This window comes from Emydura macquarii, unplaced genomic scaffold, assembly GCF_026122565.2.
Source record: "Emydura macquarii macquarii isolate MOO-44397 ecotype Brisbane River unplaced genomic scaffold, CSIRO-AGI_Emac_v2 contig_2897, whole genome shotgun sequence".
Classification (NCBI taxonomy): Eukaryota; Metazoa; Chordata; order Testudines; family Chelidae; genus Emydura; species Emydura macquarii.
The window spans coordinates 22,232,513-22,254,155 of NW_027133034.1; the positions used below are offsets into that span (position 1 = coordinate 22,232,513).

General features: G+C 43.6%; 1 protein-coding gene across 1 annotated transcript in view; it reads right to left on the reverse strand.

The window, feature by feature from the left end:
• Positions 1-5,723: 5,723 nt before the first annotated feature.
• Positions 5,724-21,643, reverse strand: part of SNCAIP (synuclein alpha interacting protein) — a 101,220-nt gene continuing 85,300 nt past the window's right edge. Inside the window, exons 9-11 of the mRNA XM_067569363.1 lie at positions 15,101-15,193; positions 13,343-14,414; positions 5,724-6,491 (exon numbers count right to left, since the gene is read on the reverse strand). Coding sequence (XP_067425464.1) covers positions 6,486-6,491; positions 13,343-14,414; positions 15,101-15,193 — 1,171 coding nt within the window. The 3' untranslated portion in view covers positions 5,724-6,485. The remainder of the gene's footprint in view (positions 6,492-13,342; positions 14,415-15,100; positions 15,194-21,643) is intronic.

A 21,643-nucleotide genomic window follows, 5' to 3' on the forward strand; every position in this document is an offset into this window, starting at 1 on the left:
TACCCTGAGTTCCAACAAATTGATATGGCGACTGATTTCTTGAGATGACCATCTGCCTTGAGGTGAGAGTGTGTTGAGGTGCACTCCCCACCCTAACAATGATGTGCACATTGTCACAGTTATTGTTGAAACTGGGTGGATGAAAGGGACGCCCCAGCAGACATTGTGTTGATCTTTCCACCAATCCAGAGAGACCTTCGTATGCAGGGGAATTGTAATATGTTTGTCCAAGCTATCCCTGGTTGAGGAATAGGTCCTCCTGAACCAGCCCCGAAAGCAGCAGAGGAGGAATTTTGCATGCTCGGTCACAAAAGTGCAAGCTGCCCTATAACCCAGGAGCAGCAAATGGTTCCTTACTGGAGTAGGGGGCTTCTTTGAATTGTCCCAATCAGATTCGAAAAAATTATGAATCTGTCTATGGAAAGGAAGGCCCTGGCTGCCAGTAAATCTAAATATGCTCCAGTGAATTGTGTTCTTTTTACAGGGGCCAACTTGGACTTCTTTATGTTTAACTGGAGACCGAAGAAGAAGGGGGGAGCTGTCTGGGTGGAAGTTGTTATTTCTTTGTAAGATTGACTGGCTAGTCAAGGCTTACTGAGATACAAGAAGACTAAAATTCCTCTTGCTAAAGGTAAGCCAACACTACTGCTAAAGCCTTCGAGAACACCCATGGGGCCGAAGAGAGGCTGAAGGGAAGTACTTGGTATTGAAAATGATCCTGGCCCATGATGAAGCACAGGTATTTCCTGTGTGCAGGATGTATGCTATATGGAAATAGGCATCCTGTCAAGGGCCAAAAACCAATATCCTGCATTCAGAGAAGGGATTATAGCTGCCAGAATCACCATCTGAAACTTCTGAGACTTAACAAATTTGTTCAGTTGTCTGAGATCTAAGATCTGTCTCCACTCTCTGTCCTTCTTTGGCATGAGAAAATACTCTGAGTAAAAACCCTTCCCCTTGTGAGAGGATGGGACCAGTTATATTGCTCCTAAACAAAGGAGAGAGTGTACTTCTTGACTCACTAAAGTCTTGTGAGAGGGTCCCTAAAGAGGGATGGGGAAGAAGGGTGGAGGGAGGGATTTAAAGTGGATGGTGTAGCCCAATGTTACCACTTCCTTGACCCACTTGTTGTTGTATTATGCCTGTTGGAAATGGGAAAGGTGCTCTCCAAAGTGTGGAGGAAAGCAAAAGGTTGCAACTGGCAAACTAGAGGTGAGGAAGAAGTTGAGGCCTTGACCAATCCATCAGAATTGTTGTTTTGATGCCTGGATATTAGCTGAAGGAGGGTGGCTCTTTTCCTCTGGAATCTGTCTTTTTCTAGTTGGTTTGATGGTTCTGTGAAAACCAGGGAACTGAGCTAGGCGTGATCAGGGCTGGGCAGTCTGAGACCTGCTAAATGTCCTCTTGTTCATAGATGTATATATACCCAGGGACCTCAGTGCAGTCCTGGAGTCCTTCATCCTAACAACTGGAGCCACGATGACCTGTTCATGAAAACGGCTGTGGGGATGGATATAGCAGCAGTGTCTGCACCATCCAAGGTATGGGTGCCTGTAATGATGTAGATGAAAACACCGCATTGATAAGGAGACAACTGATTGAATGTCTCCATCCTCCTTGATGTCTTCCAGTGGGGGTCCAATAGAAAAGGATGGAGAATCACGCAGTACCGGGAAGCATTAGTAATCTGGAGACTGGGGTCTCAGCACCAAGAGTTGTTCAGTACCCATAAGCGGTGCGGTCTCCAGGTCAGTAAGAACTTTCTTGACCCTGTGGTTCTGGAAACCAAAGAGGCCATTCTGTCTGCGGCTTTAGCACCCAGACGGGCCAACTTTATGGGTGAATGATGTAGATGGGACGGGAGGGGAGGATGGATAGTTGAAAACCAGACCATCAGTTCCCTTCCTTTCTGGCCCCATTACTGATGTATGATGGGGTCGGGTAAATTGTTTCCTCCTTCTCCAACCCTTCTGCCAGCTAGGAAGACAGAAATGACTTGCGAGATGTAGAGCTTGCATAGGATCAAAAGGATGGGGCTGCTTTGTGTAAGCTTAATGGTGACTCAGCTTACTGATTTCTGGCAGCTACACGATGCCAAGTGAGGCACTGTATGGTAGCCCTGTTACTCCAACCCATGCCACGCATAGCAGATCAGCTATTTGTTCGCATAACGTCCCCAATAATGGGCAGGCTCATCCACGACTGAGTGAATGTCAGTCTGTTAGGGAAGTATCTGAAAGAATCTGTAGCCTGAAGTAGCTGTGCCTGCATGATTCCTCTGTTTCAAAAAGTTCAAACGATGATGGGGCAGTCTGCTCTGATCCGCTTCTGCCTGCTCCACCCCAAGGTGACATTTGTAGGGGGAACCTCTCAAAACATATCCAGCTGCAGGCAAGAGAGCCTCACTTAGCAGATTGGCAACCAAGGCCAAACCTACATGCTTTGCAGAATCCTAATAACTGGAAGCAGAGGGGGCACAAACTCTATCTCTGCTATCTTGGATAACTATATTAAACACTGATGCTTGATCATTCAGAGGCCTGGCTTGGATCCAGGCCACCTATCCAAAGGGACTTATCTGGAGAATGATATACCACACAAATGAGTTATGGTGCCTAGAGAAGGATACAAAAATGGTAACAGTCTGCTATTCGCAGGCTACATTTCAGCTAACTGGAGGTCACAGAACCAGTGCATTTCTCCACTGAGGACAACATAAGATAGTTACCATCTGCAGGCTCCGGAGCCCTGGGTAGGAAACTGTAAATGACTTCTACTCATCCCTGAGTGCCCTCTTGGCTGGGTACTTTATAGTTACCACCCCACTTCCTCTCTTGGTCCCTAAAGACTCTATGACAGACTCTTGCCTCAATAATACTCTCCTTGGGATGAGTTTGGTACAAAAACATAGTGCACCTAGCCATAATAAAAGTCCCAAGCCACAATCCATTCCTCACTCCCAGTGCATATAGCCCTTACACACTCACACCGAGGCCATGGACATAGTGCATACCACACTCTGACCTCTTCCATCAGACACACATGCTTCTTCAGGCCTGTCCTCTCTTTCTGCCAGGAAAGTCACCCACACCTTTTCAGCTGGAATGCAACCCCACACTTCCCAGCAGGAATCCCCACAGCATCTGCTGGGAGTGTCCACCATTCTCCCTCTCAGTTAACCTCTCATCTCAGACGGGCCAGTGGATGAACCCCTCCATTGCTCCCCTACCTTCAGTCCTCTCCAGCTTGGATGTCAGCAGGAAACTCCCACTGCTGCCTTCAGCCCACTCCAGCAATAGTTCAGGGAGGTCAACTGGCAAACCCTCTTCAGCCTTCCCCCAGGGAACTCCTCTCTCTGATTCTCTTGGCTCATTAGCCCCAGGTGTTGCCTCACCTTCTTAATTAGCCAAACTGTACCCACTAAGGGGTCGCTGGACTTGCTTCATTTAAAGGGGACAGCCACACTGTGACGGAGACCAATTGCTCTGAGACTTGGGTATAGTGGCATGAGAAACTTATTTACATGAGCTCACTTCCCCCAGATGTAAAGCCTTGCAAGGGATTTTTTTTGATGTTTATAGCAGGCTGTCCTTTTGGCAGGATTACCCTGCCAGAGCCAGTATCCATGGCTTTCCACAGCTGAAGATCATCAGCACGTTGTGACTGGCTTGCTGCATTATAGTTTGGACAGATACTGTACAAGATGAGTTAGGAACATGGAATAACATGTATCATGCATGTGTGAGGGTGTCAACCACAACATCCAGCTCTTTCCTACCATGCTCTATAATCCAATTATCTCAGAGACTTTTTAGACTCAACTTCAGCCAGAACTATCCATAGAACCCCGTTAATCATAAATCCTGAACATTTTCTCAAATCCCAGTCCTATGTAATTTAGCAATCTCACGTGGTTTTATAGTGCTTGGATAATTCAATTAACCATGTGCTGCACCTCCTTTCTCTAAGATATGGAAAGCAAATACCCTCAGCATAAACTGGAAGCTAATTGACAGTAGGTGTCCTCTACAGCCATAGTGTCCAGAATATGTAATTCCCTTCTTCAGAACCCGACAATATTTACACCTTAATCTACTACAATTCCTTCACCAAGGCTGTTTGTCTCCTGCTGCCACAAAGATGTTATAGATAGCTGCAGTCTCCTTCACATGCATCAAATCAGTCAAGGGAGTTGTACACATTTTAATCACTTTGTGGACTCAGTGTCCCATAGGGCTCAAACTGTCCTTCAGATCTCTGTCCATCACATACTCACGCAAGGCATTCTGCCTCTAGAATTTCAGACCTATCATCTTTAAGTGGTGCAGCCATTGTTGAGGGCTAAACATTTTTAACATACTGCATGATGAATTTTTTTCTGAATAGATTGTCCACTTATCCTTCATAAATCATGTTATATTTGTGTGCTTTTTCACATTCACAAGATTGTTCACACACTTCACGCTCTCACAACCACAAATCTTAAAGTTGTCTCAAGAAATCCATGCATCAGACATGGGAACTTTGCTTACCCTCTTACTCTGACAGTGTCTTTCATCACTCAGACAACTGGCACGCATGTGTTTCTTTTCTCTTTGCATTTTTATTTCTCATGGACACATGGAGGATGGAGGCCCAGTTAGAGGTATTGCTGTTCCTGGCTCTCAGATATTTTGGAGGTTTTGTTGTTTTCTTAAAAATCACAGTTCAGGTCAGCTGCAGTGCTAAGTTTGTTACTTCTATTGGAAAACCAAGGCATTGCCAAGTGGAAGATAAGAACTAGCGATGTTGACACAAAATCGGAATTTCACTTCTAAGTGTGCTTGCCTTTTATTATTTCAGTTTTATTTTTCTGATCTCTTCAGCAGCTACCTTTTAATTGATAGAATTGCTGTGTAAAGCCTGTAAGCAATGCACAATGGGTTTTGCCACATATCTCCTCTGAAGTCAGTAAAAGTTGCACAGTTAAACACATTCAGAAAACTGACCCAAAGTGACTCCATTAAGCCACATCCTGATCTCTCACATTATCTTATCTGTAAATCACATAATAGCTAGGAAGTTAGTTTGTGTAATTTCAGTGTTGTAGCTCATCTTCTTTGAAATGCAAAATGCCACAAGTAAACTTGCTATTGACTAATGCTCTCTTTATTTTATTATGCTGTTTGGAAGCCTATTGTCATAGTAGGATCAGTCTGACCACGTCCATGTAGCGCAGTTGATGAGAAATGGGGAAGAAATGCATCATTTAATAATTGCCTGTTATTCTGCTTTAGAACTATATACTGTAGGGAGTGCCAAATGGAATGTTTTGACTATAAGAAATCTAGAAGAGAATTGAATGAGGAATTAAAAACTCACTTATTCCATGCGGCTGCAAAACACTAACCCGCTAAAAAAAGCCACTATATACGAGGCAGAGAGATTAAAACAACATTATTTTCTGGATCTCCCCGTATGTCTTGTATTACTAATGTTTGTCTTTCAAAGCCTGAACTAGCTTTCACCGAATTTAATGGAAAGTTTGTGCGCTTCAAAGGGATATGAACTGGGCCTTAATAGACTGTAGGGTCCTCAGAGAAGGGACTCTGCGGCTAGCACAGCACCAAGCATGTTGCCTCTTCTTGACAAACATAACAAAAAATGTTCATTCTGAAACTTATTTATGGGTTTCCTGATCTCTTTGCATTTTCTTTAAAGCTAGAAAAGTGCATTTAAAATTTCAAAGCAATTTTTAATACAACTGACTTTGCACATTTGACCCTTTGTGAGGAAGTCTAGGTGGCTGTTAACTGCATCAATACTTCACCATTCAATACTTAAATCATTCTAAAAACTAAAAAGCCACTAAACGTCAGAAAGCAAAAACAGTGAAATGAAAGGTATCTGGGCACACTCAGATGGCATATTGTTATTAACACTGTTTTTATTTCCTTTATACAAAAAATAGAAATAACAGACAAAACATACTTGACAAAAAACAATGCTATTGCCTTGGTCTCATTGAGGAGCTGAGCAGGCAGAGTCCTGGCTGAAATTTTTACAGTATATGTCACCGAGAAAGGGAAATACAGACATAATACAGTATATCCATGCAATAGATGAAATACAAAACGTGTTCAGTGGCCAGATGAACATTCTGGAGGTTGCCTGCGTCACTGCAATTTCCAAACCAATACTTTTGCTCACCCATGCCTTTGAACAGCATATCTTACAAACAAGTTACAGACACACATATAGCATAAAAACATTTTGTATATGGTCTAACTGCTACAAATTTAAGGCATCCTAACAGTCTTGTTTTGCTGGTGAGAGTTATGTCTCATATTAGTGTTTTTAAAAGAAGGTATTTCAGGCATTTCAAACCATGTTTGAAGGCAGATGACACACCGTGAGATGTGAATTAGAGGAAGAATTTCTGCAGCTCTGGCTCTTCAATATTTTTTTGGCTGTAAAATTTCGGATTTTTCCTATTGATGTCATTATGCCTGGGGAGAAGAAGAAGAAAATTATCCATGACCATACTAATGACACAGAGTATTTGGTCTTGTGCTTGTTGTTTTATTGAGAATGCAAGTTTTGGTTGATGAATGCAACTTTATCTATAAGCTTGATTTTCCAAACATTGACTACTGAATGGAAGGCTGAATACTGCATGTAGTCCCACCAACTTCCCTATGGCTCTTATCCAGGTATCAGATTCGCATGGGCAGATACCCAAGGCCAACTGTAGAACTGGGGCCTTTGTTTGTAAATCAGTGTAAATTAAGGCATTATTAATATGTTTAATGATAATGGGCAGAATTTTCAAAAATTCCTAAGTCCCATGGGGCATCTCACGGGGACAGAGATGCTTTTAAAAATTTTATCCCAATCACACTTTCAGAAAATCATTGTCAGCAGACACAAATTCAAACAGAAAGTAAACAAAAGGATGGCAATAATTATATGGTAAGCTCATTATGGCAAAGACCATAGCTTATTTGTAGAGCACCAAATATATTGTAGCTTTTACAATTCTTCCAGTTTTATTAATTAAGATATTATAAACATTGGTAAGTATCTCTTCTCGATAATATATATATTTTAAACTCCAGAATGCCCCCATTCAAATAGTTTTTTAAAGGGGTGTACTACGTGCTCAGACTGTTATCCTTTCAACTAAAAGCAGGGAAACGAGAAAGAAAAACATTTAAGACTACAAACTATTCTATAAAATATAAATTCAATTCAGAACACTCCAATTCTTTTGATTTACCTGTGGTCTGAATCACCCAAGAGCATAATGTGATCCCAGTGCTATTCTTATTCTCTTCAATGAAATTTTTAAATTTGGGGGTGGGATTTTTAAAAGTGCCTAAGGAAGCTAGGCATCCAAATTTTCCCATTTTCACGGTGACTTTCTGACAGACACTCTTAAAATTCCCACCTTCCATTATTTGTCCTTAGCTGTAATACTCCTACAGTTGTAATCACAATATAACTTGGTCCTTATAAGGGCCCGATTCTAGTGTGTTGTTAAACTTCACAGAGCACAGGTCAGTGATGCGTGTCTGAAAAGGTGGCTTCAAGCTCATCTTTGCACAGTCCTGGATCTGCTGCAGCTCTGTGCAAGCCAGACAGCTGCTTTAATTTATCCCAGGCTACAGTGGCCACAAAGGGTTGAATAAATGCAGAGTCAGGCATCAGCTTGGTGCAGGGGTATTTTAGCCACACTCTCCTTGTGGTAGGTTTCATTGTCACCTGGAGTTTATGGAAGGTGCCAGCTGAAGATGATGGGAACAGGGTATCAAAGGTTTTTCTATTTTAAAAGCCTCTTCCTCCCCTGCTTGAATGCTGCTGGCCAGTTCCTCCTCATTCCCATGCTGGCTGCACCAGACATATCAACAGAAAAATACAGTCTAAATAGGCAAAACAGGAGACATCTGTCTGCTGCAGACTGTCCTTCAGTTTCTTCTCCCAGCACCTATCAAGCGTCACTGACATCAACAGTTTGCACGGTGTTCATAGAGTGCATCATAAATATGAATGAAGACATTCTGGATGATTTACTACTCCGTTATTCCAGTTTAATGAAGTTTGGCGCCCCTGAAATCCACTGCTGGGTGAATCCCTCATCCTTCCTCATGTGGAAGGCCATGCAGAGCTCAAAACAAGACACAGGACTCGAGCACCCTCCATGTGGCAGCTCTACAATGGCTCCATGGTCTGTGGGAGTAATGCAGCTTTCCTAGGGGAACATGTCATTTAGAGAAGCTGATCCTTGACGCCATCAGGGAAACACCATAAGGCTAGTGGCAAAACACTGCTCATCACTACCTCTCCTCAGCATGCTACCCAATGCGGCATTTTCTCTGTTTTTGTAATCCTCCATGCTGAGCTATAGGAGGGAGTGGGTGGGATCTTATTGCACTGTTTTTACACTGTTCCCAGTTCCCGCCAGCTTGAGGGAGAAGATTTTCATACCAGGTTTCTAACTTGGGTCTCCTGTTTTGTAGTGAAGATGCCTGGACCAGTGCACCATAGAGTCCCCTTACACAGAAGGCAGTGATGGCTGACTATAACTGTATATAATCTGTTATGCACTCACTTGCACTCAGGAAATACAACTCTCAGTGATATCAGTTACTGGGTACTAAACTCACATTGATAATGTCTATTGCCTTAATAGGCATTTATAATCATAAAAGGGTATACTATTTATTAACTACCTGGGGGCACTATGATGGTGGATTCCCCTAATGCACTAGTACATCCAAACAAAGAGAGCACTTCTAATTGCTGATGACTAGCGGCTAATACAGAGCTTCTTACTGATAAAGATTAATCAGCGTTCACTTTAATGTATTACAGATTTCAAATGAAAAACCGTAGGAACTGAACATTTCATTGGCCTCTAAGACACAAGTAATTGCAAACATTTGTTTGGACTTGTAATAAATAAAAAGCTAACCAGTCCTTTCAAAAAGAAAAAAATCACCCTCCACGATGAAATCTTTTCTCCGATGTTCAGAGAAATAGAGTGAATCTAATTTTACAAGGGCCCTGGAAATTTTAATAATTTATTCGCTATCAAGCTCTGATCAACTAGGAAAAGTAAATAACAAGCTGAACCCCTGCTTCAGATGAGATTTTTAAATTAAAAAAAATAGTTGGGATTGGAGGGGATGTTGGTTGATTCCAGATTGAGCTCAAGAAATTCCATATGTAAAGTAAAGGTTAGAGTAGAATGAGTTTGAGGCTGTCCAGATAGATAACCCGCAAGCCTAAGCACCTGCAAAAAAGGATATAACTGCAAAGGGTGCACCCTATTTGAAGCAGAAACTTCTTTTTTTGGAAGCAGCTGGGTAATGTTTTAATCAGAATTACAGTCTTCCAACCCATTCCAGGGGAAAAGTCAGACTGCCCAGAATGATTGGTAATGGAACTGATGCTGATACTTTGCCTAACATATTAAGCTGCACAGGGGTTGAGAGTGAATGGAGAAATGACAGGTAGGTGGAGTCTTGCAAACCCTGAATGTTCCAAAATCAAGAGACAGACCAAAAAAAATAAAAGTTTGGCTTAAACATGAGAGCCTTAAAAAAACCACAAAAAACCCACTACTTTTTAGTCTGTTTTCTGACTCGTAGGGAGAACTGCCCCTTTTTGTATTCAGGAAACATCCTCAGTGCACAAAAACTACACACGCCAACTGGGGGATCTCCTCTCTTTAACTCATGGGTGACAGAGGGACATTTCCCCAAAACCATCCCTTCCCCAAGCACCTACCAAAGATCCCTCCTCTGTGCCGTACCCTCTACAGCCTCCTCCCTTAAAACAGACACCATCATCCACCTCACTCTATCTACGTCGGCTGGGCCCTGCCTCTGTCCAGCTCCCATCCCTGGATACTCTCCCCTGCTCTGCTCTTTCTCCCCTTCTCTGGATGCTGCCCCGTGTGAACGTTCTGGGAGAGTGCAGCCAAGCTGGGGCTGGCTCCCGGCAGGCTGGAGAGGAAGGGGGAAACACCTACCCACACTCTCCTTGGATCCTTTTTCTACTGTCACACACCCCTCACCTTTGCTTCTCTCACCCCTACTCAATGCTGGAAGGAAGGAGGGGATAGTTTAAACTGTCCGTAAACTGGTTCTCTGTTTCTCTATCTGCCCTGTGGCCCAGGAAGCATGGCCCCGGGATCAGATTCATTGTGCGGGACACAGCAAGGAGAGCACCAGCCTCTGGGGTGACTTGAATTGCAGTCCAAAGTTTGCAGCTCATGCTCCCAGCAGAAGCCTGTATAGGTGCAGTCAGAACTAGAGCATCTGCTACATCTCCAACAGAAACCCTGTGCTGCCAGGAACTTTTCATGAAAGGCCAATTTTAATGATGCAAAATTGTGGCACTTGTGAAAATACGGCGAGGGTTGGCTGCCCTGTGAGATAGTTCTAGCGTAGGGGGATGATTAGTGGCCTAGTATGTCACCATACTCCAGGGTCTGGGATATTTTGGTTGGAGAGCGTCCAATGACATTGCAAGAGACTGTTAATACTACAGGCATTTTTTCCTATCTTAAAATAGGTCAGAAGCAAATCTCTCCAATATTCTCCAGGGAAGAGGAAAACCTTTATAAGCTAGAGCTGTGTCCTGGTGCTGATTTCACTGCCACCGATGTAAGTGAGATCATAGTCAGACTCCTGTTTGTCTGAACTATTAATATCAAGTTAGGTATATGTGAGAAGGGTCTGGATGGTGAGGGACAGACACCTTCCCCCCAGCCCTACATTTAAAAAAACTCTTGAACTACTAAAATTGCTAGTCATTCCAACCTCCTAAACTGCTAAAAGATTAATTTCAATAACAAAGTTGCTAGCACTGAGTCAAAATAACAGGGCCGTTTAAGGAATATTTTCTTTTAAAACAAACATACATCTTACCAAATGCTGCACCCTGCAGCATACATTTATAGCTACTGAGAGACTGATCTGTCTGCCTGACAATCTCATAACACAATGTATTTAAATTAGACAGATTAAACAAATGGTCAAAATCATGAGACTTTGTTTTAACATATTTAATTTCTTCTGAAGTCCAAGGCCAGGTGAGAAGAACACAAAAGGGAGAACACTGTACTTTCTGGTCAGATTAGGATTGGAAGTTGTTTTGCCCTACTCATGAGAGGTAATTTAATTTCCATTCTCATCTGGTACTTGACTTTCATTCAACAGAGACTGAGTGCTATGCCAAACAGAACTAAACTATATGGTGGATTTATGAGTATGACTGCTTTAATACATGCTCAGAGCTGAAGCTTTCACCTGTGACATTAGTAGAAGTCCCTCACAAGTGTGGGGTTTTTTTTGTTTTTTTTGTTTTTTTGCTTAAGGAAATCAAATATTAGTCCTGTTTTTATCTCTGGCATCAATCATTTAATTGATCTCAGCTGTGAGTGATTTTAACAAGCACATGCAATTAGGAAAAAATAGCAACAACAGTGAAGCCAAACATTTCACTCTGCATCAGCACATATCATGCATAGTTACACAGACGTTCTTCAGTCAGCATGCTAGAGGAAAGATCGGTGTAGCTGGAGTAAGGCCCCTGGGGAAGTGCAATATATAAGTCAGTTGAAAACATGCAATGAGCTGATCACATGCACAATACACACAGAATACTTTTTAAAGTAATTGTGCAGTAGGAAGGCTAGAGGAGCATTTTTAAGAGTGAAAACTTTAAAAAAGTTATTTAAAAACATAATTCATCTGTTATTTTTCTTTGAGGTAAGGAAATCCCATTGCTGTGAGGTATCTCTGAGCAGCTGTGAAACAACAATATTCCCCAGTGAATTTGGCATTTGACAAAGATGACGTCAAATTTGGCACCTTGACATTTAACAAGCATTTCATATAGAGCGAGTGTCAATACCGCAAGCAATGACTGATAGCGCCAGAATTTCCTCTCCAACTGTTTAATCTTCCTGAGTGAGTTACATAAACTATTTATGACATTCTTTTCAGTTTGCAGTGTTTTAGCTGTCTTGGTCCCAGGATATTGGAAAGACGAGGTGAGTGAGGTAATATCTTTTATTGGAGCAACTTCTGTTGGTGAAAGAGAAGAGCTATGTGTAAGATCAAAAGCTTGTCTCTTTCACCAGTCGGTCCAGTAAAAGATATTACCTCACCCACACCCTCATTTTCTGCCAGAACATGTGTGAAAACAGTCAGTTTTCACTCTCTCTCTCTCAAATATTTGAATCCATCTTTTTGAAAAATTTCACTCTTACAGTCTCAAGTTACTTCTGTATTTCAATGACATTTCAGCTAAACAATTTTGAGCTATTAAAACTATTTTGAGCTATTTTACGGCCCAAATCTGTAACCCTTAGTCTGGCTATGTAATTTTATGTAAATATTAAGTGTAGCTTTTTCTGTCCATCTAAGCTACCCCAACGACTTTACATTTTTAATTTTCATTTAATGTTTTGGCATTATATGGTGTATTAATAATACAGTAAAATGTAATCCATCTTTTATGAGATTGCTCTTCTGTTTGCCTTTTTTCTTTCATTCATTCACTTCTTCTTTTCTCTGGCTGAAAATTTGGATGGTACCTTTTCTTCCTCTTTTTCCATTTAACACTAAATCATTTTTTTCTTTAGTACTTAATTCCTCCATTTCTCTCTCCTTTAGTCTGTTTTCTGTTCTTTTGGTGTCTCTCCTTCCTTTCCTTGTCATCTATTCATATCTCCCCTCTTGTCCATCTCACTCCAAGATACCAGGATTTGTCAGTCACATTCAATGCTCCCCCACATCCTGTCAGTCACACTCATGGGGAGCACTAGCTGGGATGGTGGCAGAGAGGGGCAGCAGCAGAAGGAAGAGGGTATGTTTACATTATTTTCTGCCACCCACTCAATTCTGCCACTCTAGGTGACCAGGTCAATAGGATAAGGGTGGCCCTGAATTTATTTATTCCTTAGAAAGCCAAAGGTTTTAAAATTAATGTTCTCTCTATGAAATTCATTCTAGGTGAAATTCCCCCCTGTGCAAAACACAGAGCCAATGCATCAATTAAGGGCACTTGTGGACTTAAGTGGTTCCTGGCTTTTGTATTGACTCTCTGCACAGGGGGGAATTTTACCCCTCAGTGATGCCCCCTCCTTCCATAAATCTTCAAATAAAAGCAAAATATGACCTGCAGTCTATGGTTTTACCAGTCAAGCAGAGCATATTGTTTTTTTTGTGAGTGCATGGTTATGGGAAGGGAAGAACTGAGGTTGTCATTCTTAATCAGAAACAAACTGGTCATTACTTAAAAAGGAAAAGAAATGAGAAGAAAAAAAAAGACTTCCTCCCCTCACCTTGAGAGCACTCACTGTCTTATTTTTTCCTTTAGCTGGAGCAGCTGGATTTCCCTTGCTATCTGCAGCCTTTCTTCCTAATGAGGTAAAGGGCAATGTTGATGAGGGTTTCATCAGGTTTGCTGTTTGACAGTTGTTGTTGTTGTTCTGATTCCCGCTCAAAGTCTCCATTATGGATCTAAATGTTCCAAATGGCCGTTTCAGCTGATCCCCAGATTCAGTGCTGGCTGGAGCCCGCTGAGGTGCTTTGCCCCGGTCTTTGTCCTTTTCCTCATTTAGTTCCATCTCTGTTTGCTCCACCTGCACCACGGGCTCCTCAAAGGTTACTCTGAGTTTTAAATTCTGGGAGGTTCTGCGCTTTGAAGATGGAGACTTGAGGGCGCTTTTAGGACTCGTAGCAACCTTTTGAACAGTGGCACTGTCAGTGTTGGACTGAGAGGTATCTCCAGAAACCTGGCTCTGAGATGCAGTCCCAGACTGATACTGGGACTCGTTATCAGGATCGCTGCTCTCTGAAGAAGGAGATGGGCTGTGGCCATCCACAGATTTGGAAGCTCTAATGCCAAAAGGAAACCGGCGCCCTGCTGCCAAAGTGTGTTTCTTAATCATCAGGTGCAAACTCTCAGTGCTTTCAACACTTTCTACTATGGGTTGTGGCCTTGGTTTGTCAGTTCTTTTCACAGGAGTATTCTTCAGATCCTCAGAATTATTTGAGTCTGTATCAGACTCGCTGAGGGATCTCTGCATAAGCTGCCTCAGTCTGGCTAACTTCAGCTCCCTTTTCTCTGGTAGAATCTTCTTCACATTCTTGGAGGAAGCATGGGCATCCTGAAATTCCAATGTCAGCTTCTCTTGCATATAGACGTTCTCAGAGATTTCTTTCCCCAACAATTGGCGCAGGATTTTATCTGAGTCCTCATCTTTAGTCTTGGACTGAGTACGGCTGGAGGTTCCCATGCTGCCAAGAATCTGAATCCCATCTTGGGTGTTCAATTTACTTTTTGGTAGAGACAAATCATCTGCATCAGATGATTTCCACTGGGGTTTGCCAGAAGCAGGAGACAATGGTGAACTTAAAGGAAAAAAAACACAAGAGAAAAGGTTTTCAGTACAGGATACCGTGGTCAAATATGTACAAATATAAAATTCAGTGCTTCCATTTCCAGTGCACAAGTCTGTCTAAGCATACTGCTACTCTTATCCCCTTGACCTTTGTCCACATAGAATGTATTATTATGGAGACACTGTAGTGACTCCACCATGAAGGCCATCATTCAGTTTCCATTCTAAACTAGATTTTGATTCTCTTTCTCTTCCAACTTTCACAAAGAAAACCCTCTTTACAGCCTGAAATAGTGTATGGCTACTTGAATACCAAACAAGAGTTTTAGAGGAAAATTTAAAAGAAACAGCTGTTTTTTCAGTTATAAGCCTTACACATTTTTCAAAAAGGTAAAAAGCCACTCCTTTTTCTAACTATTTTTGTCCACTCGTTCTACAAAGGTAGCTTGGCCTAATTACCACAAATATGCCTTATGCTAGAATGTCCAATATTTACACATCATTATAAACTGACAATTTAAAAGATGTGAACTTCAAATCAGCAGTGAAAAAGAAATGTACTGAGTTTTAGCAGATGTTTTACTATTTTTAATAGTAAATTATTAGATAGTCCATGATCTCTCCTGAGAATAGTTATATAATAAAAAGGCTCCGAGTTACACTACTTTAGAATTCCACTCCTGTAAACTCTGTTACCTTGGGGATGTTGGCAGCGATTTGCCCTCTGATCGCTGGGCTTCTAAAAGCTGCTGGAGTTGGTTCTGTAATGTCACACGTTCTACTGTTTGCCTGTAAAGAAATATTAAACTGTTAAACCCATTATTAAACAGCTATCAGCCTTACTGTACAAGAGGATAAATGATGCCACTCATTCAATGTCGCTTTCAGAAGAAAGGCTCTCGTCATCTATAATTGAAGATGCAAGTGTAGAGTATACAAATATTAACATGCACAAAGAGGGTTTGTACTCCTGTAAATTGCCTCTAATCCCTGTGGAAATCCTGTAATCATTGTATAGCACCTTCCAAAAGCTGCCTAGTTAATATAAATTATTTATTACGGGCAGTGACTTTGGTGTAAGTTGCAAGTTTAGAATTGTAAGCAGCAGTTTGCTGGAGCTGAATGGTGCACAAAGACTAATCCATCTGTAGAGCCCGGCAAATCAGCAGATATCTGCTTTATATCCGCAGAGCATTTTTGCGGATCGTGGCTCGCATACAAATTTTGTATCTGAGCAGGGCTCGGCAGCACACACTCACCTGAATGGAGCAGCTGTCACTCAGCCGTCAAGCTCCAGCTCGGCTCGGCTCTCTGAATCACGCAGCAGTGGACTGCAATACGTGGCAATAGCCCGCTGGGCATTCTGGGAGTTGTACTGCCCAGCTTGCTTGGACAGAGGAGGTAAACTACAGCTCCCAGAAGGGAGCGTGCCCGTGTGCTCCTGCGCAATGAGCCAAATGCCATTTTGAAAGAGGTGTCTTTACTTTAAACTAGTGGGCAGCAACGATGGGCCATGTGAGCAGAGCAGTTGTCACCGCTGTCTCTCCTGGCCATGTCTGTGTGCATTAGAGCCACTAGACTGCGGAGGGGTGACCGAGCCCCCCTGGGGAGGGGGCCATTGCACTCGAGGGCCCAGGATGTAGCCTTTCTGCTTGGGGCAGGAAAGGAGGTACGGTGGGGGGCAGAGCAATCGGCAGGACAGAAGGTCTCTGGGGAGAAGTGAAGAGTGGTTGGGAATCAGGGGCTTGGCACAGCCCTGAGTCACTGGTGCGTGGTGACCTGCGGAGCCCTTCAAATGGGTGGAATCTGCAGATCGTGGATATCTGTGGACAAATTTTGTGGATCGCGGATTGGATGCAGAGACAAATTTTGTATCTGCACAAGGCTCTATCCATCTGATGCCAACTTAAGACCCCAAAACGTCAAGTCAAAGCAAACTTTAGGTCAGATCACGATGGCTCTTGCTCAACTGTGCATTGGAAGGGAGAAGGGAAGGGATGCCCCTTGCAGGAGGCCCTCAGTCTGGGGAGTACAGGTATTGTACACTCCTATACCCTCTGCAGAACAAACCACAGGAAGGTCAAGAGGAGGGGGCAACGCCATTGTCACAGAACAGGACCAGTGCATAGGCAGAGCACTACTTCGTCCTGAAGGACTGAGTAGACTGTGTCCCTGCTGTGTGGCAAGAGCAGTATGGGCTAGACTGTGTCTGTCTGAGACACCATCTCTCCAGTGCTCCTGTTGGCACTCTGCAGCACTCCCACACAGGACAGTGGTGAATACACCCACAGAATACACAACTGTAGCCCAGACACAGCCTCTGCATTTTCTGTTCTACTCTGTATGTGCTTTGTAAATAGGGTGCACACACATCCAGAGTTTAGGAGAAGCACAATTAAATAAACATACAGTATCACAGGGGTCTGGGAAAATCCCCCGCCTAGAGCCTCATCCCGAGGCCACCCCTGCCTCTCCTATAGGTCCTCATCTGGGCTAAACATCCAGTATTTCTATCTGGGACCAGTGAATGTAGATGTGCACCCTCTGTCAGCAGCAAGGCAAATGGCTAGGGCTTAAGTGGCAGAAGAATCCTAACATGGATCAATGGCCATCAAGCCACAGACACCTGGCCGAGTTAGTAGGCACTGCAGGGCAGACACAGCACCCTCCAGCCATTAAGTCTCGGCTCCCAGAGTAAAGGTGTCCCAGAGCATGCATCCTGCTACTATTCACTGCAGGGTGCACATTAAACTATTCTGCATGTACCATCTACTGGTACCAACAGTTTCCACCCTCCCAGTACCTTACCATTATCATTCATCAACCTCTTACCAAAAGACTTGTGGTGTGAGTTTCCTAGGTGGTGCTGACAGGCCTGAGAACATGGAAGCTGGTAGCCAACAATCTCCACATGAGAGGCATAGGTGTGAGGGTCACATGATTCTTGCTTGGCTACGGGAACACAATGTCCGACTTAGGCGACCAAGTGGCCCTATTCAGGTAGGCCCTGCCTGCCTCAATCTGAGGAGGCCCCTATAAAAGTTGGGGTAAAAAAGGCTCGCCTTTCATTGACTCCTGGCTGGTTTCCCACGACCAGTGGGATCTCCATTTCAGTGGGAGAAACAATCACAAAAATGGACAGAAACTGACAATTGGATGCTGGAATGTTCCCACACTACTTGACTCAAAGGAAAATCGAGCATGTAGAAGAACTATGTTGGTAGCGAAAGAGCTAAACAGGCATCAAATAGATATCGCTGCCTTATCCAAGACTAGACTACATGACAATGGTGCACTTAGAGAAAAAGAATACACTTTCTATTGGTCAAGCTACAAGACAGATCAAAACATCAGCCTACACAAGGTAGGTCTCGGCAGCAAACTCCATCACTAATAAACTACCACAGCAACCTGTGTCAATATCCAAGCATGTAATGACACTGCAGATACTACTATCCTACAACAACTTTGTGACAATAAACAACATCTATGCCTCAACACTACTTCCTCTCGAAGAAATGAAGACTCATTTCTATAGCCAGTTGAGTGACATTCTAAGAAACATACCCAGTAATGACAAAATCTTATTACTGGGTGACTTCGATGCTCGCACTGGAGATGTTGGAACTTGGAACAGAGTCATGGGGAAATTCGGATGTGGGTTGCTAAACACAAATGGAAAACTACTCCTAGCACTCTTCACAGAGTTTGACCTTGCTGTTATCAACACCTTTTTCAGCATGCCTGAGCAGTGGTTCTATTCTTGGCAGCGCTCTCAGTCAAAACAATGGCACCTTCTAGACTACATCATTACTTGTCCTAATGACCTAAGGGATGTTTACATTAACAGGGCTATGTGAAGTGCAGAATGCTTTACCGATCACCTGCTTATCCATACTAACGGAACATCAGGATTCACAGTCCTAGATTGAAAACTGCCCTAAAACCGAACCAACGTGTCGATGTCTCGAAACTTTGCACAGAAGAGGGGAGAACCCAGTTTGCAACTTCCATTCATGATGCAACATTAAATGGTGCCAATGAAAGAGTAAGTGGAAATGTCGACAAAAGGTGGGGTGCCTTTCGAACTGCAGTCCTTAGTGTCCCAACTTGACAAAATGTGAACTGGTTTGATGCAAATGACCGAAATTCAAGTACTCCTTATGGCCCATTGAACCATGCACCAAGCTAAATTAAAAAACTCCTTCTCTCCCGTGGCTGCACAAGCCTTCAGGAAATCAAAATCTGAAGTGCAGAAAAGACTGCGGGAGACGGAGGACACTTAGTGGAGAAATATAGCAATAGCACTACAAGTTCTTGCTGATACTAATAACACCTGAGGTTTTTTTCAAGGATTAAAATCCATTTATGGACCATGAAGAGTCAATAACTGTCCAATTCTGTCCACTGATGGCATTACTCTCTTGCCTAAGAACAATATGATACCAGAAAGATGGAAAGAACATTTTGTGACTCCCCTCAATTGTGAGCCGAGCGCAAATGGTCAAATAGTAGACTCAATCGAGCAAAGACCAGTTAGATTTGAACTTGAAGATCCACCAACTTTGGAGGAGACTAAGAACACACTTATGGAAATGACAAATGGAAAGGCAGCTAGAGCTGATGAAATTCCAGCTGAAGTGCTGAAACACAGTGGTCCTATACTTCACAAAGCTTTATTAGATCTATTTACTTTCTGCTGGGAAATCAAGGTTTTACCCCGGGATTTCAAAGATGCCAAAATAGTTACAATCTACTAGCGTAAAAGTGACAGACATGATGGCTGCAATTATCATGGTATTTCACTCCTCTCCATCACTGGTAAGATCCTTAGTAGGCTGTTGCTGAAAGGGCTTCAAGTTATTGCAGCTGATGTCCTCCCTGAATCCCAGTGTGGTTTTTGTTTATCACGCAGCACTGCCAACATGGTATTTACTCTATGCCTGGTACAGGAGAAAGCTGCTAAACAACAAATGCCCCTGTACATAGCCTTTGTCGAACTTAGTAAGGCATTCGACTCCGTTGGATGCCCTGCTCTCTGATGCCTTCTTGCAAAGTTTGGCTGCCTAATTGACCTTATATAAGCTTTCGTGACAACATGCAGGCCCATTTATCAGTGGATGTCGACTCATCTGATCCCTTTCCTGTAGTCCATGGGGTTAAACAGGGCTGTGTGCTTGCCCCTATATTATTTACTTTGTTCCTGGCTGGAGTGCTAGAAGTCTCCGCATATATTACCACTACAGGCGTCACTTTAACAACACGATTCGACGGCAGACTTCTAAACCTCCACCAATTCAAGGCTAAAAGTAAATCCCAGCAAAGTGAAATAAAGGATCTACTATATGCCAACAACTCAGCGTTTGTAGCCATTTCCGAGAATGATCTGCAACCCTTGTTGAATTCCTTTGCCTATGCTGCATTCCTTTTTGGCCTTTGTATTAATATAAAGAAAACAGAAATTCTGTATCAACCCTATCTCCTGGCAGAAACCTATTTCCACCACCACCAGAAATAAAATTGAATAGCTGCCAATTAAACAATGTCAAGTCCTTCTTCTACCTAGATAGCACAGTTTCCAATGATACCAGCATTGATAAAGAACTTTCAGCACACTTAAAAGTCAGCTACCTCAGTTTTCGGTCATCTACAAAAAAGACTTCAGACAAGACGGGGGTGTATGTGGGTAAAAGTGTCCACAAAATGCAAGTTTACAGTGCTCTTGTGCTTCCTTGTCTTTTATACTTGTTAGAGACCTGCCCCCTTTATTGTTGCCATATCCAAAAACTTAACTTGCCTGCAACGCAGCATAATGGGAATCAAACGGTCTGACAAAATCACCAGCAATGAAGTACAACGGCTGGCAGCCATGCTAAGCATGGAAACCATGCCAGCGCAGAGGCAAATGACCTGGGTCGGCCGTGTCATATGTATGGATCAGCTGCCTAAGAAGGTTCTGTACAGTGAATTTAAAAAAGGTAGTAGGAAGACTGGCTGTCCCAAACTCCACTACATGGATTGCATCAAGCGGCACATACAGTCTGCCGGACTGGACTTAATGACCTAGGACAGTGTTTCTCAACCTTTTAAGTAGCAAGTATCCCCTAACTTCTGAAAATTTTAATAAGTACCCCAACACTCAATTTTCCATGGGATTTTATATTTACAGATAAATGGGAGCCATATGTTGGAAGAAGGGCTGAATATATAAGGCTGTGATACGACAGGTGTCAGATCTAGTGTGGGTAGGATTACCACCTTTACATCAGGGGCGCGCAACTCAAGTATGTACCTGGGCTAGAGGTGATGTTGGCCAAAGCTAGGAGGCTTCAAACGGCATGCCAATGCTGGGGAATATAAAGCACCGCACCAAATTTTATGCCATAGATTTGAGAGGAGGAAGGGGTGAGAGAGAGAAAGGGAAGGAGGGTGAGAGAGAGAGAGAGAGAGAAAGACAGGAAAAGAGGCAATTGGTGAAATCTGGGGCTGTCATAGTTGTCAGTTTCACAGCTCAGCTAGAGTCGTGAAATTGACAAGTTTTCTGGGCACTGGGCTTTGAGCCAGGGCCGGGGGCTGCCACCTGGACAAGTTGCAGGTGGCTGCTGCCTGGTTGCCAGCCCAGGAGGTGGGCGACTGCCACCCAATCTGAGCTGGGGCAGAGGAGGCTTCTGTGCCGGCTGGGACCCAGGGATGTGGGCAGGTGGCTGCTGCCCGTCTTCAAGCCGGGGCGCTGGAGGCTGTCCCTTGGTTTGGAGCCAGGGCACGGGTGGCTGCCACTCAGCTGCGAAGCCAGCTCGCGAGATGCAGTGGCAGCCACCGGGCTCCCACCTGGGAGCTGGGACCCAGTGGGAAGTGGGGGGCTGCTGCCCGCCTTCCCCAGAAGCTAGCGGCTGCTGCCTGCCTCCCAGCTGGGAGCTGTGACCGGGTGGGAAGTGGGGGGCTGCTGCTCGCTTCCCATCTGGGAGCTGTGACAGGGTGGGAAGCGGGGAGCTGCCGCCCGCCTCCCCTTCACTCTGCATTTCCCCGAGTACCTCCTGACTGTGTCTCGCGTAGCCCCAGGGGTACACGTACCATAGATTGAGAAACTATGACCTAGGAGGATACGTGCCATGATGGATGAACTTGGCATTATGCTACGAATGAAGCAGAACATGCAACAGAATACTGTCACACCACCTTGGCCAACAGTAGGAGGGAATGTAGACACCAATGTGCCCAGTCACATCTCCTGAATCCTAC